Genomic DNA, 13,915 nt, shown 5'->3' with positions numbered 1-13,915 from the left:
AGTGATTCTTTAGGCCTGTATCAATTGTGGTTGGGTTTTTTTTGAATAAGTGACTACATTCACTTCCTGCTCAAAAGAGTTTATTACCTGAGTGGAGCTGTTTATACAGGCAGGCTACTTGTTGAAGAAATGACCCCGACTTCCCTTGAAGATGTGTCCACGTAGTAGTCTCGTCTGGCCACGTACTCCCTGATGTTCGCTAGAGCTGGCACCACACAGCAGCTCAGAGCGCTGCGGTTGATGCTCATGTCCTCAATATCGTACCACGCGTCAGCGTTTTCGTCATAACACTCCACGTGGGAAACAGTAGTAAAGCCGTTAAAGCCGCCAGCCACAACCAAAAGGTCATCCACCACCTCAATGCCAAAGTTGCTGCGAGGACTGAACATGTTGGGGATGTTGCGCCATGTGTTGGCAAGGGGGTTGTAAGCTTCCGCGCTGCGAAGGCGGTTGACTCCATCGAATCCCCCGACCTGGGAATGCCAAAGGTACAGAGTTGAAATGAGCCTTCCCTCACTGAAACCGTTGTGCGCACAAGTCGGATGGTGCCTGGTTGTAAGTCATGTCTTTGCTGCAGCTGCTTAACAATTATCCACATGTTTTCCAAAACCTAAAGTGTGCAGGTGATAATATCCTTGGGAGGAAAAGCGACCGTCCTGGCTCTCACTTTCTTCCCTAAATCTCCCTTAGAAGCAAATGGCCAGGCTGCAAATCTAGGAAATGCCGATGAGGCAAAAGAAGGAGTGCAGGTGCTGGGCAGTGTTAGGGCAGAGGTGCCGCTGCTGCCTTACCGCATACACTTGGTTTCCGTACGCAATCACTCCTACTCCACTCCTCCTGCTGTTCATCGGGGCGATCAGGGTCCATTGGTGCGTGGTGGCATTGTACGCTTCGGCTGTGATCAGGCATTCGGTTCCGTTGAACCCTCCACAGATATACACCTGTTGGCAGGAGGGAAAGTGGGTGAGCAGGGCAGAGAGACCCTCGGGGGAGAAGACATCGAGGAGAAAATGAATGGTCTGGCTGGGTTTTGGGGGGAGTTGTTTGTTTGTTTGGGATTTTTGCGGGGTATTTTTTTACCACTTTTCTCTTTAGATGACAAACTGGGAGCGGTAGCTGTGTTTCTCCCTGGCTGAGCTCCATGGGAGTCCCTGCCCGGGTCCATGCCACAGGACAGGACAGGCGCTCGCTCGCTGTGTGATGCTGCGTTTGGTTCCTTGTCCTTCTCCCCACACTCCAACCTTAACTGCGTTCCATTTACCTTTTCGTGCAGCGTGGTCGCACTTGCGTCACTTCTCCTCTCGTGCATGGGGGCAATGAGCGTCCACTGGTTTGTCTCGGGCTGGTACCGTTCCGCTGTGTTAAGGCGCGTCTGTCCGTCAAAACCCCCCATGGCATAGAGGAAGTCGTTGAGAACGGCGACGCTGACGTAGCAGCGCCGCGAGTGCATGGGGGCAACCTGCTGCCATGTTTTGCTCAGTGGGTCGAACCGCTTGACGCTGCTGAAGTAATCCATGCTGTCAAATCCCCCGATGACGTAGACAAAGCCGTTAAAATAAGCAGTGCCGTGATAGGCAAGGGGGCTTTCCTGCTCGCACGTGACGTTCACCCACTGGTCTGCCCGGGAATCGTAGGTCTCGATGGCGTTGGTTGGGCTCCCCCCGCTCCAGCCTCCGACAGCAAACAGGATGGCGCAGGGCAGGCGCGGACGGGTGAGCAGGTGGGTGAAATCAGAAAAGGATTGGCCATACATATCAAGGTTGTACATTTCCGTCAGGGCTTTTATGATGAGAGCTTTGCATTCCTCGTTGTCCTGCACGTACTGGTGTGTTTTGACATTGTTCATGAAATAATCTGCGTGCATCAGTGCCAGTCTCACCTGACAAATGCAAAAAGGAGGTTAGAATATTAATGCGGGTGCTTTAGACCCTGGTACCCGTTGTGGAAGGCTCCAATGCTGAGCAGCTTTGCCTTCGGGCTCCAGTGTGGTCCAAAGCTCAGTAGAGGACCCGGGGGCTGGGCCAGCACCCACCTTGCCCAGCAGGACTGCAATGTGCTGCCTGCGGTCCTGCGGGGCGTGATCAATCCACTTCAGAATGGCCTCGAACGCAGTTTCTTCTTGTCTCACATTGAGCTCATCCTTCTCCAGGATGTGGGTGAACTCCTCGATGGAGAGGTCTAGAAACTCCGTAGAAAGCCTGGTCACCTCCTCAAAGTGATGGAGGATGAACACGCGGGCTGCTTCTCGCAGTTCGGGGCAGTAGCAATAGTCTGAGAGTCTGTAGATGCCAACGCAATTTTCTGAGCACATCTGGGAATATAAGAACTCGCAGCAGAGTCTCACGATGCCCATGACGTTGAACTGGTCGGCTGCGGTCAACAAACTTTGAACGTTGTCAGCTGTGACTGGTACTGTCCTGATGTAGGCGTACTCAATGATGAGGCGCATCATTTCAGGTGAGGTGCCCTCGATCTTATAGACTCTCCTCTCTGTGTCGCTCCAGTTGCTGGCAAACAAAGCCCTGAAAAAACCATGCCGTGCTGGGGGGAGAGCAGCTTTGCTGCACTAAACCCTGACCCCGTTGTCCCCCAAGCCCCCTACCCCATGCCCCGAGTTGGGCAGTTGCAGCAGCCCTGCTGGGAGGCTGTGGAGTTTATTAATTCGTGTTTTACGAGCTGGTTATTTAGAAAGGAGTCACAGCCCCTGGCTGTGGACAGAGTGCCACAGGGCGAGTGGCCACCCTGCTTCAACAAGGACAGCAGAGTGGTGGTGTGCAGGGCAGGAAAAGCTCACGGACGAGCCCGGCTGGCCACGCTCCAGCCCCGCACCGCATCTGGGGCTTCGCCAGACACCGCTTCCAGCGCTGCTCTTCCATCCCAGGTTGTGAATGAGTCCTGGTGCCCCGGCAGGTACCGGGACTATGGGGAGCTGCTGGAGGGGAGTTGTAGTGCCAAGGGAGGCACTGGAGATGCACTAAGGCAGCGTGACACAGCCTGGGGAATCCTGCTTGTCTCCATGCCCTCTTGTTTCAAACACCCACCTGAAATAGTGGCTGCAGCTACAGAGGATGTTCTTGTGGGCATTGAATTCCACACCGTCCACGCTGATGGTCACGTCGCAGAGTTTCCCTTCCAGGCGAAGCTCATTGAAGACGGCACAAGCCATAGCGCTCATCTTCCTCTCCATGATGGAGGATGAATACCTGGGGGGAGCCGAGCCGTCGCACACGTCAAGGCCCAAGGCAGTGGAAGGTGCTTCTCCCTGAGGTGCCCCAGGGCTTTCCCCTTGCTCTCCACCATCGTCTCGGAAACTCTGCCTGTCTGGTGGTTCTGGAATACAGACCACAGTGACCTCAGAGACGCGGGGGGACCCGGGGGTGGCTGAGAGCCCCTCTGCAGGTGATCATAGAATCATGGAATATGTTGGGTTGGAAAGGACCTCTAAAGGTCATCTAGTCCAACTCCTCCCTGCAGTAAGCAGGGACATCTTCAACTAGATCAGGTTGCAAAGCCTTTGACACTGTGCTGCATGACATCCTGGTCTCCAAGTTGATAAAATATGGGTTTGATGGATGGACAATTCAGTGGAAAACGAACTGGCTTGACGGCTGCACCTGAAGAGTGGCTGTCAATCTGTGCATGTCCAAGTGGAGACCAGTGACAAGTGGAGTCCCTCAAGGATCAGTACTGGGACCGGTCTTGTTTAACATCGTCAGCGATGTGGACAGTGGCATAGAGTGCACCCTCAGCAAGTTTGCCGACAACACCAAGCTGTGTGGGGCGGCTGACACACTGGAGGGAAGGGATGCCATCCAGAGGGACCTTGACAGGCTGGAGAGGTGGGCCCATGCCAACCTCATGGAGTTCAACAAGACCAAGTGCAGGGTCCTCCATCTGGGTCGGGGCAATCTCAAGCACTGATATAGGCCGGGCAGTGACTGGCTTGAGAGCAGCCCTGAAGAAAAGGACTTGGGGGTGCTGGTAGACAAGAGGCTCAACATGAGCCGTCAGTGCACATTTGCAGCCCAGAAAGCCAATCGTGTCCTGGGCTGCATCAAGAAAAGTGTGGCCAGCAGGTCGAGAGAGGTGATTCTCCCTCTCTGCTCCACTCTCGTGAGACCCCACCTAGAGTACTGCGTCCAGTTCTGGAGCCCCTACTAAAAGAGAGATATGGACGTGCTGGAGCCTGTCCAGAGAAGGGCCACAAGGATGATCAAAGGGCTGGAGCACCTCTCCTATGAAGACAGACTGAGGGAGTTGGGGTTGTTCAGTCTGGAGAAAAAAAGGCTCCTTAAGGAAAAGAGGAGACCTTATTGTGGCGTACCAGTATCTTAAGGGGGCTACAAGAAAGCTGATGAGGGACTTTTTAGGATGTCGGGTAATGGTAGGACTAGAGGGAATGGATTAAAACTAGAGAAGGGTCGATTCAGATTGGACATTAGTAAGAAGTTCTTCACCATGAGGGTGGTGAGACACTGGAACAGGTTACCCAGAGAGGTGGTGGAAGCCCCATGGCTGGAAGTTTTTAAGGCCAGGCTGGACGGGGCTCTGAGCAACCTGATCTAGTGGGAAGTGTCCCTCCCCAGGGCAGGGGGGTTGGAACTAGATGATCTTTAAGGTCCCTTCCAGCTCAAACCATTCTGTGATTCCATGCTCAGAGCCTCATCCAGCCTGACCTTGAATGTCTCCAGGGATGGGGCCTCCACCGCCTCTCTGGGCAACCTGGGCCAGTGTCTCACCACCCTCAGTGCAAAGAACTTCTTCCTAAAGAAGGTGGGGTCCTGGTCCTCCCAGCCCCCTCACTCCATGGCTGCCCTCAGCCTTCGTTTCACCACAGCCCAGAGCCCGCTGGCCCCTGCGCCTCCACCTTGGCGGTGGCTGCTCTGAGCAAACCCAGCCTTGTTGTCCCCCTGCAGCTCTTTCATGTTATTTAGCCCGGGTGTAAAGCTCCCCGAAGGCTGGCACCGACGGCTGCCGAAGTGCCCTTGGAGCAGGTCCCACTGGTGGCCATGCTGAGCCACCAATACTCTGTCCCTGCCGGACCCGCTGCGAATTTGGAGGGCTGGGAGGCACCGGCTGGGGCCAAGGAGGGGAGAGCGGGGGCACAGGGAGCCCCATGCTGACTCCTCGCTGCCTTCGCTCATGGCCACCCGCTTTTCCTCTCCACTTCCTCGTGGCTGGCGGTAGCGCGGGTGCCACCGAGCCCCTCTGTGAAATCTCAGCGTGGCCTGGAAAACACTTGGGACTTTTTCATCTTCCCGTCGGTGTGGAGTTGTTTTATGTGAAACGAGTTTTGCGGCGACGCTGGGGAAGGCGCGACAGGAAAAAGACAGCCCTTGCCAGGTACCTTTGTGGGTTTTTTTTTTTCAACCTCTTTCTCTCTCCTTTCTCTTTCGCCTTCCTGGCTCGGAGCGTGTTGCGGGGGAAACGCAACCGCCAGCGCCGGTACCGGCAGCCGCTTGGGGCGCGGGGCGGAGGCGCAGCCCCGGACGGAGCGCACCGAGGGGTCCCGGGCACCACCGGCAGCTCCGCTCCGGCTCCGGGCATCCCCTGGCACCCCCCCGGTCCCCCTCCGGTCCTGGCACCGCCCCCTCCCTGGCTCCTCCCCGCGGCTGCGCGGCCCCGGCGCGGAGAGGCCCTTCCCGGCGCGGAGCGGAGCGGAGCGGGCGCGATGGTGAGCGCGGGACCGGGCGCGGGCGCCGGGCTGGTGCGGGAGCCGGGAGCCGGGAGCCGGGAGCCGGGACCGGGACCGGGACCGGGACCGGGACCGGGAGCCTGTGGTGGGGAGCAGCGGGCGGTGGGGGCATAGACTGGGGTACGACTGGCCCCGAGGGAGCCGGGCAGGGGAGCGTGGCCCTCGCGGGGGAGATGGGGAGCTGGAGAAGCCACCGGGGGCCGGAGGGCATCGGTCCCCCAGGAGCTGCCGAGAATCCCGCGGGCGGCACCGAACTGGGGCGGGGGGGGGCTCTGCCTGCAGGTGCCTGAGCTGGAGAAAGCCACGGTGCGCATGGAGCAGCCGGAGCGTGTGATGGGGATAATCCGGGCCATCAAGGAGCAGGGGATGAACAAACTGCAGGTACCGTGCAAAGCATTTGTACAGAGTATTTGGCACTAACCCACCCGTTTGTGTCTCTGGGTTGGAGAGGCTTGGATCTGATGGATGGACCTCTCGGTGGATAAGGAGCTGGCTGCGTAGTCACACTCAAAGAGTTGTGGTCAAGGGCTCAATGTCCAAGTGGAGACCAGTGATGAGTGGGGTCCCTCAGGGGTTGGTGCTGGGACTGGTGCTGTTTAACATCTTTGTTGGTGTCATGGACAGTGGGAGTGAGTGCACCCTTGGCAAGTTTGGCAACAACACCAAGCTGTGTGTCGCTATCGGCGCCTGGAGGGGAGGGATGCCATCCAGAGGGACCTGGACAGGCTGGAGAGGTGGGCCCATGCCAACCTCATGAAGTTCAACAAGGCCAAGTACAGCAACATGAGCCAGGCCAGCAATGTGTGCTCACAGCCCAGAAAGCCCCGCGCACCCTGGGCTACATCCCCAGCAGCGTGGGCAGCAGGGCGAGGGGGGGATTCTGCCCCTCTGCTCCGCTCTGGGGAGACCCCCCCTGCAGTGCTGCCTCCAGCTCTGGGGCACCAACAGCAGAAGGACACGGAGCTGTTGGAGCGGGGCCAGAGGAGGCACCGGAGATGCTGGGAGGGCTGGAGCCCCTCTGCTGTGAGGACAGGCTGAGAGAGCTGGGGGGGTTCAGCCTGGGGAAGAGAAGGCTCCGGGGAGACCTTGGAGCCCCTTCCAGTCCCTAAAGGGGCTCCAGGAAAGCTGGGGAGGGACTTTTTAGCAGGGCCTGTCGTGATGGGACAAGGGGTAATGGCTTTAAACTAAAAGAGGGAAGATTTAGAGCAGATCTAAGAAAGAAATGTTTTACGCTGATGGTGGTGAGCCCCTGGCCCAGGTTGCCCAGGGAGGTCGGAGATGCGCCATCCCTGGGAACATCCCAGGCCAGGTTGGACGGGGCTCTGAGCGACCTGGTCTGGTTGGATGTCCCTGCCCATGGTAGGGTTTTGGACTGGATGGCCTTTAAAGGTCCTTTCCAGCCCAAACTATTCTATGATTCTGCAAGACTGAGACGAGAGGGAGGACCGGGCTATTTTTCTGGTTGAGGCCCAGGCTGGTGGCTCTCCCTGGATGGGCCTTTTTCTTCCCTGTTATGCAAACTATAAATATGAGCCAATCCCCAAACACCCCCCTCCACCCACGGCAACACGTCAGCAGGATTAAGCCATTTGGTGCTGATAAGAGTGCTGGGGTGGGAGGGGTGCTGGCCGTCCCGGATGAAGGCAGCTGGTTCAGGGCTGGTGGCAGCGTCGGGGTTCACCGCCGCTGTGCCCCGCTGTGGGTCTGCACCCCCGCGGGAGACCTGCTGCACAGGGGGGAGCACCCCGGAGGCAGCAGCACCCTTGGAAAGCTACGGCAAAGGCCGAGCACGCTGGGTCACACGCAGATTTGGTCTTCTCTCGCCTTTCAGGTCATTTCTGACTTCGACATGACGCTGAGCAGGTTTGGGTGCAACGGCAGACGCTGCCCCACTTCGCACAGTGAGTCGAAGCCGTTGTTTTTACTGTTGCTGATTCTGTTTGTCTTCCGTGTTTGTGTTCTGTCTCCACGGCTCCTCTTACCCTCCGCCTCCCTCCTGGGCCAAGCCCAGCCGCTCCGTCCTGTTTGCTCTCGGTGCAGCTCCGGGCCTTGGCCACTTGCAGCCGCGGCTGCTGGCCCCCGGGCACCCCGCAGCCTGCTGCAGAAGCCATCTCCTGCTCTTACTGCTTCTCCTCAAACACCGTCACCCCGCAGCGTGCCAGCCCTGCGCTGCTCTCTCCCTCCCGACAGCGCATGCAGCGGGTTCGCGGTGGGGGCTGCTGCGGCGAGACCCCGCGGCGCGGCTGTGCTCGGGTCGGTGTGCCCCACACGGCTGGTTTTTGGGCAGAGCTGGCGCTGCAGATGCAGGATAGCTGCCCTTTTCAAAAGCCTTTTTATGTTTCTGGGTTACAACACTGGCGTTCTATCGTCTTTACAGATATCCTTGATAACAGTCGTCTTATCAGCGAGGACGGCAAGAAGAAGGTAGGTGCCATTTTGTAAGGCACTGCTTAGCTCTGTGTTTTGTCCCTGTCACCCATCCTCAGGAGGTCGGACTGGCTCGTGTGACAGCTCTCCAGGCTGTACCTTCCTGCCGGGACAGAGAGCGGGGCGAGTGTCCGGGCTGCCTTTCAGCCAGTGTCGGTGGAAGGAGAAGTTAAAAAGGGAAATGTGATTTGCATGCCCAGCTGTGGGCATCTTCCGTCTGATAAGGGGCGGAAGGTGTGTGTGTGTGTCTGTACCTGCAGTATCTGAAGCATGTGAGAGCCAGCCAGGCTGCCGGGGGGTTAACGCTTCCTCCGAGCTCTCCGGATTTGCTCGGAGTGCAGTGACTTCAGTGAAACGGTTTTGGTTGGGCTTTTCATTAGGAGGCGTGATGCTCTGGAGGAATTTAGAAATGCTTTTTCTTGTTGTTTACAGTCTCTTTAGACGTGATGTTCACTCTGTTCTTTTTCCACCTGCACGACGCTCCAGCTGAGAGATCTGCTGCACTATTACTATCCCATTGAGATCGATCCCAACCGGACCCTGGAAGAGAAACGTCCCCTCATGGTGGAGTGGTGAGTGCTTGTCTGTGATGAGCTTGGCCTTGTCCTGGCAACTTCTTGCCCCGAGGGCTACGAGGCACGAGGCTTGAACTCTCTCTAGGCTTGGGGTCGATGCCGGGAAGTTGTAGTTGTTCTTTTCCTGCTGCCCAGGAAGCTCACGCTGCTGCCTTTCCCTAGGTGGACCAGGGCCCATGAGCTGCTGTCACAGCAGAAGATCCAGAGGGGTGACATAGCCCAGATCGTCAGGGAGTCGGACGTGATGCTGAGGTACGGGCTCGGGGTTCGCTGTGCCCCGAGGGCTCGGGGGCCCTTTCTCTCCTGCCACTGAGCGAGCAGGTCTCCTTGCTTTCACCCCGCTGCGCGCACAGCCTCCACAGCGCGGCAGACGCAAATCTCCCTTCCTTCCTGGGGCCAAGCTCTAATTGTGAAAGAGCCGAAAGTCAGCGCCGCAACCGCAGCCTGAGCTTGCTCCCTGCATGGCTGACTCCTTCCTGCTCAGAAACCGCTGCCGCCTCCCTCCAGGCTTGGCCGGGAGCAGCCAAGGGGACAGGTGCTGGGCAGAGCCCTCAGCTGCCCCTCGGGAGGGTAAGGGGACAGCGAGCAGCTCCCCCCTTCCAGAAGAGATCTTCTCGCCACTCATTGGAACTGCTGGGCCTTATCCAGGCCCTTGGCTCAGCATCAAATTCCACCCACAGCACAAAACTGTTACGCTAAAACTTGCTGTTAAAGCGCTGGCCTTGGCAGCGCCAGTCCCAAAACTGGCTCAGGGTGAGCTGCCAGTCTCAGAGAGGAGATGGTGCCTTCTGTCTGGGTTTTCACGAGCCCAGGTTCTCCTTCTGCGTGGAAATCGCGTCCTGGCGGACTGAGACTGTTTCACGTGTGTCCGATTGTCCTCACAGCCAGTCCGACCTGCCGCAGGTTTCTAACGGATGGTTTCTGAGGGGGCTGGCAGCACCCGCTCTCGTGGGCGTGGGCACCCTGCGCCTTGTGCCCCGGTGAGAAGCTGGATGCGTTCGGGAGATGCTGGGCAAATTCCTCCTGCGCTGCGTGGTCCTGTGCCAGCTCCCCGCTAGGAGGGTCTGGGGTTCTGCCGCCCGCCCCGTGCACGCACAGTGACCGCCACAGAAACGCTGGGGCCGCAGAAATTCTGGGGCCGCAAAAACCTCACGCTTTTTTGCAGAGCTCACGCCTGCGTTTCGGTTTGGGAAGTCCCGGGTGGAAATAGGAGCCTCGTAGCTGGGCTGAGAGCAGTGGCAAGCTGGGAGGCGGTAATGCAATACTGTGTAACGGATGCTTCTGCCCCAGGGATGGATTCAATGAATTATTTGATCAGCTGCATAAGCACAACATCCCCCTGTTCATCTTCTCCGCTGGCGTCGGTGACGTCCTTGAAGAGATTATCCGTCAGGCCAACGTCTTCTACTCAAATGTCAACGTGGTGTCCAACTACATGGACTTCGACGATAAGGTGAGTTTCTGCGTCCTGTACGTGCGCTGAGCTTGCGGAGAGGAGAGTTGTTCGCCTGGAATTGAGGGCTGCGATCCGTTTGAGAAACCGCTAGGTTAAAAGCTGCCCATTTCGACACTAGAGGTTGCCCTGCCCACACCAGCAGCTGGCTCAGCCGTGGGCAAGGTGGGCAGGCAGCATGCAGGAACAGCTGAGCATCTGCTGGCGATCCTGGGGACTGACTCCTCGCCTTCCAAACGTGCTTTTCAGTGGCAGAAACGCGCTGCCGTCTCTGTGTCCAGCGCTGTGTGCTCCGTCCCAGTGCAGGGGAAGGATGGAGTTAACCACAGAGGTCTCTCCTGGTCTGAAGGCCAGATGTCCTTTAAAGCAGCTTGGAAGGCCTTTGTTGATGTGCTAAAGCCTGAAAAGTCCCAGCGCGCAGTAGAAAATTGCACGTCTCTTACAATGAAGGCCTCTGTTCCCACGGGTGGTGTGTTGGGACAGGCTGTCCTCGGGGGAGCACGGGACAGCGTGACAGTCCTGCCTTCTGCAAGGGCACTGCTCTGCCCTGGGGCTCCACCGAGTGTGGCTTTCCGTGGCCCCTGGCCGGCTCCAGGGCAGCACAGAGCCCCGACCACGGTCTCCAGGATGTCCATCCTTTGGGTTTGTTCTCACCTTTGGGAAGGGCTTGCCCTGCAACAAGGGGACTCCTGGGGACTGTCTCCAGGTGTTTCCAGGCTCCTCGAGGGTGTCTCGCGAGGTGAGACCTGGTGCCCTGTGAGCGTCCCCCCTGTTTGCCTGCTCCAGAAAAGATCCTGAGGCTGCGGCCCGGCGGAGGGATTGCTGCGGGATCAGCTTGTCTGTCCTGTTCGCGCAGGGAATCCTCACGCGTTTCAAGGCACCTCTCATCCACACCTACAACAAGAACAACAGCGTCCTGCAGGGGACGGAGTATTTCCAGCAGCTGAGCGCTAGGACGAGCATCATCTTGCTGGGGGACTCCATGGGTGATCTGACGATGGCAGACGGCGTTCCCAATGTGGAGAACATCCTCAAGATTGGCTTTCTCAACGACAAGGTGGGTGTGAGAAGCAGTTTTCGTGCTTCCCTGCCAGCCTTCCCCAGGTGCGAAGCCTGAGGGGCAGCAGAGAGGGGCAGGCAGCTGCCCGAGTGATTCGGGGCTGCAAGAAATTCCTATGAGCTCCCGTGGGGGGTGCGGAGGGAGCTGGGGGTGTCTGCTGAGCTCCCGGTGCCCCTGGGGCGTTGTCGGGGTGGTTATTGACCCCTCTTTTCGGTAGCGTCAAGAGATGCAAGGGCTGTGGGTGCGGCATCCTCGCTCTCGGCTGCTGGTGCTAACAGCCCTCTCCTCTCCACCCCGTCCCCGCCGCGCCGCAGGTGGAAGAGCGGAGGGAGAAGTACCTGAGCGCTTACGACATTGTCCTGGAGAGCGACGAGACGCTGGATGTGGTCAACGGGATTCTCCGGTACATCCTCGTAGAGACGTGAACTGGGAAGGCAGCGTCCCGGCTCCGGCCCCTCAGCAAGGCGCCTGGGCAGCGAGTGTCCTTCCCTCGACGAAGCTGGAGCGGATCTTCTGGTACCTGCTGGGCTCCATCCTGGCGCTGGGCACTGTCTCTCGTGTGCCGTGCACATCCCGACCTCGCCACCCCCCCTTCGGTCAGCCCTGCAGCAGGAGCAGGGAGACGGAGGAAGCCTCTCCATTCCCTTTACCCCGCCTCTGCCCAGCTCTGCTCCGTCCCGCTGGGACTCCATCCCCACCACCGCCTGAGGCCACAACAAACCGTTTCATGTTTCGGGTGGAGACATTCTGTGCTTGCTTCAGCGGCCGAGCGCAGAAATGGAGATCATTTGCCGTGGCTTGAGGACAGGCCCGTTTTAGATGGAAGCTGTTTAATGTTACTATGTTCCTGTCTAAGAAAAGAAGTCTCTCTCTCTCTCTCTCTCTCATCCTGTTTTCTGTGGGCTTCAAAGTGCCGGGGCTGAGCTCCGTCACCGCCCGCCGATGGGCTGCTGTGGCCCCACCAGGCGCAGCATCACCCGGCCCCACATCCCCCACAGAAACCCTGCAGCTCCCAGGCCCCCGCGCACCCCCGCTGCGCTCCCTCGTGCTCGTGCTGTGAAAAAAAAAAAAAAAAAAAGGCTTTTTCCCATCATCGGGATAGAACAAGAGGGAATGGCTTCAAGCTGCAGCAGGGTAGGTTTAGGCTGGACATTAGGAAAAAATTCTTCACGGAAAGAGTGGTCGGACACTGGAATGGGCTGCCCAGGGGGGTGGTGGAGTCCCCATCCCTGGATGTGTTTAAGACTGGTTTAGATGTGGTGTTAAGGGATATGGTGTAGGGGAGAACTTGGTAGAGTGGGGTTGATGGTTGGACTCGATGATCCCAAGGGTCTTTTCCAACCTAAATGATTCTATGATTCTGCGATCGCTGCAGGCCCACGGAGCGCATCGGAGGCTGCCGCACAAGGCGAGCGGTGAGTCTGTCTGGCGAGGGCTGGGCTGGGGGCTCGGGGCCGCGCGTTTGCAGCCCCGGGGTGCGGACGGGGGAAGGAGAGGCCAATGGCAGCGTTTTGGTTTTTAAGGAATATTCGCAGAATCACAGAATGGTTCGGGTTGGAAGGGACCTTAAAGATCATCTAGTCCCAACCCCCCTGCCCTGGGCAGGGACACCTCCCACCAGCCCAGGCTGCTCCAAGCCTCATCCAGCCCGGCCTTGGACACCTCCAGGGATGGGGCATTGACAGCTTCCCCGGGCAACCTGTTCCAGCGCCTCCCCACCCTCACAGTAAAGAATTTTCTCCTGGTATCCAATCTAAATCTCCCCTCCTTCAGTTTGAGGTCGTTACCCCGTGTCCTACCATTACCCTCCCTGCTCCAGAGTCCCTCCCCATCCTTCCTGGAGCCCCTTTAGGGACTGGAAGGGGCTCCAAGGTCTCCCCGGAGCCTTCTCTTCTCCAGGCTGAACCCCCCCAGCTCTCTCAGCCTGTGTTTAGCTAACCGTGTTTCCGTCCTAAACTGCTGGGTTGAAACCTGGGTTCTTATTTCCGTGTTACCTCCGGGAACGTAAGGAGTGAAGCTACGACAGCCCTGATGCAGCCAGGGGCAAATTCAGATCCTTACGTGGGGAACTGCATTCAACGTCCCGTCCTGCCGCCTGCCGTGATGGCGGCCGGAGCCTGCGCTGGTGCAGGGTGAGCTCCGATAACGGCTCTTGGGGGGGCCGTTACTGTCGCGATGTGGCCCAGCACGGGTCGGCAGCAATCCCCTGCCGCCTCTGGACGGGGCGGCGCTGGCCGGTGACTGTGGGCTGCTGCAGGTCAAGCCCCCGCTGCCCTCCGCGTGACAGACGAGCGAAGGCGCTTCTGAGAGCACAGGCTCTGTTCTTGCTGAAATAAAAGCGTTGGCTGAAGCTGGGCACCGGCTGGTTTGTATCCAGCATCGCGGAGCTGCGGATGGAGCCGTTCTCCTCCCCGGAGCTGGCAGCTGCATCTCCGCATCCCAGCCCTGGGTCGTCCCCATTGTTGCCGGAGCCCCCCAGCCCTCCCCGGGTGCTCCGTGTGGGAGCTGAAGCACCGTCCGCCTTTGCTGGAGGATCCCGGGAGCGGAGTTTGGGGTTCCCTCTCTCCCAGCCGACCCAGCAGGCGCTGGAGCCTGAAATCCCCCCCGGGCACCGGCTGCCAGGGACGGGCCAGGCTTGTCTCCACGCCACTGCCCAGACACGCAAGAATGTTTCATGGCAAAGTAACCTGACACAAAGGCAAACT

At 58.5% G+C, this 13,915-nt stretch overlaps 2 protein-coding genes across 4 annotated transcripts; one reads left to right on the top strand and one right to left on the bottom strand.

The window, feature by feature from the left end:
* Positions 1 to 101: 101 nt before the first annotated feature.
* KLHL10 (kelch like family member 10) lies at positions 102 to 2,504 on the bottom strand. The gene is made up of 4 exons (XM_074561530.1): positions 2,033 to 2,504; positions 1,262 to 1,879; positions 792 to 941; positions 102 to 473 (listed from the first exon to the last, which is right to left on the bottom strand). Exons 1-4 carry the CDS (start codon positions 2,450 to 2,452, stop codon positions 102 to 104), a joined length of 1,560 nt encoding a protein of 519 aa, XP_074417631.1. The 5' UTR covers positions 2,453 to 2,504.
* A 2,968-nt stretch (positions 2,505 to 5,472) lies between these two features.
* On the top strand, positions 5,473 to 12,269 carry NT5C3B (5'-nucleotidase, cytosolic IIIB). 3 transcript variants are annotated; one of them, XM_074561528.1, is made up of 9 exons: positions 5,473 to 5,674; positions 5,978 to 6,076; positions 7,527 to 7,596; positions 8,073 to 8,119; positions 8,609 to 8,694; positions 8,860 to 8,949; positions 9,988 to 10,150; positions 11,007 to 11,207; positions 11,525 to 12,269. In XM_074561528.1, the coding sequence occupies exons 1-9, from the start codon at positions 5,672 to 5,674 to the stop codon at positions 11,633 to 11,635; spliced, it is 870 nt and encodes a 289-aa protein (XP_074417629.1). In that variant the 5' UTR covers positions 5,473 to 5,671; the 3' UTR covers positions 11,636 to 12,269. The 3 variants fall into 3 exon arrangements, with proteins under 3 accessions (XP_074417629.1, XP_074417630.1, XP_074417628.1); XM_074561529.1 differs by having other exon boundaries at positions 5,625 to 5,690; XM_074561527.1 differs by lacking the exons at positions 5,473 to 5,674; positions 5,978 to 6,076 and having other exon boundaries at positions 7,095 to 7,596.
* The last annotated feature ends 1,646 nt before the right edge of the window (positions 12,270 to 13,915 follow it).

Source organism: Larus michahellis, chromosome 18 (genome assembly GCF_964199755.1).
Source record: "Larus michahellis chromosome 18, bLarMic1.1, whole genome shotgun sequence".
NCBI lineage: Eukaryota > Metazoa > Chordata > Aves > Charadriiformes > Laridae > Larus > Larus michahellis.
This window is presented reverse-complemented; position numbering and strand designations above follow the sequence as displayed.

Bases quoted from the DNA above. Each gene is read 5' to 3' on its own strand.
- NT5C3B (XM_074561527.1), top strand. From the start codon at position 7,209: ATGCAAACTATAAATATGAGCCAATCCCCAAACACCCCCCTCCACCCA. The intron at 7,597-8,072 runs GTGAGTCGAAGC...TCGTCTTTACAG, and splicing joins ACGCTGCCCCACTTCGCACA to ATATCCTTGATAACAGTCGT. The intron at 11,208-11,524 runs GTGGGTGTGAGA...GCCGCGCCGCAG, and splicing joins TTGGCTTTCTCAACGACAAG to GTGGAAGAGCGGAGGGAGAA.
- KLHL10 (XM_074561530.1), bottom strand. From the start codon at position 2,452: ATGATGCGCCTCATCATTGAGTACGCCTACATCAGGACAGTACCAGTC. The intron at 1,880-2,032 runs GTGGGTGCTGGC...TGCATTTGTCAG, and splicing joins TTGCAGTCCTGCTGGGCAAG to GTGAGACTGGCACTGATGCA. The intron at 474-791 runs GTAAGGCAGCAG...TGGCATTCCCAG, and splicing joins ACGGAAACCAAGTGTATGCG to GTCGGGGGATTCGATGGAGT.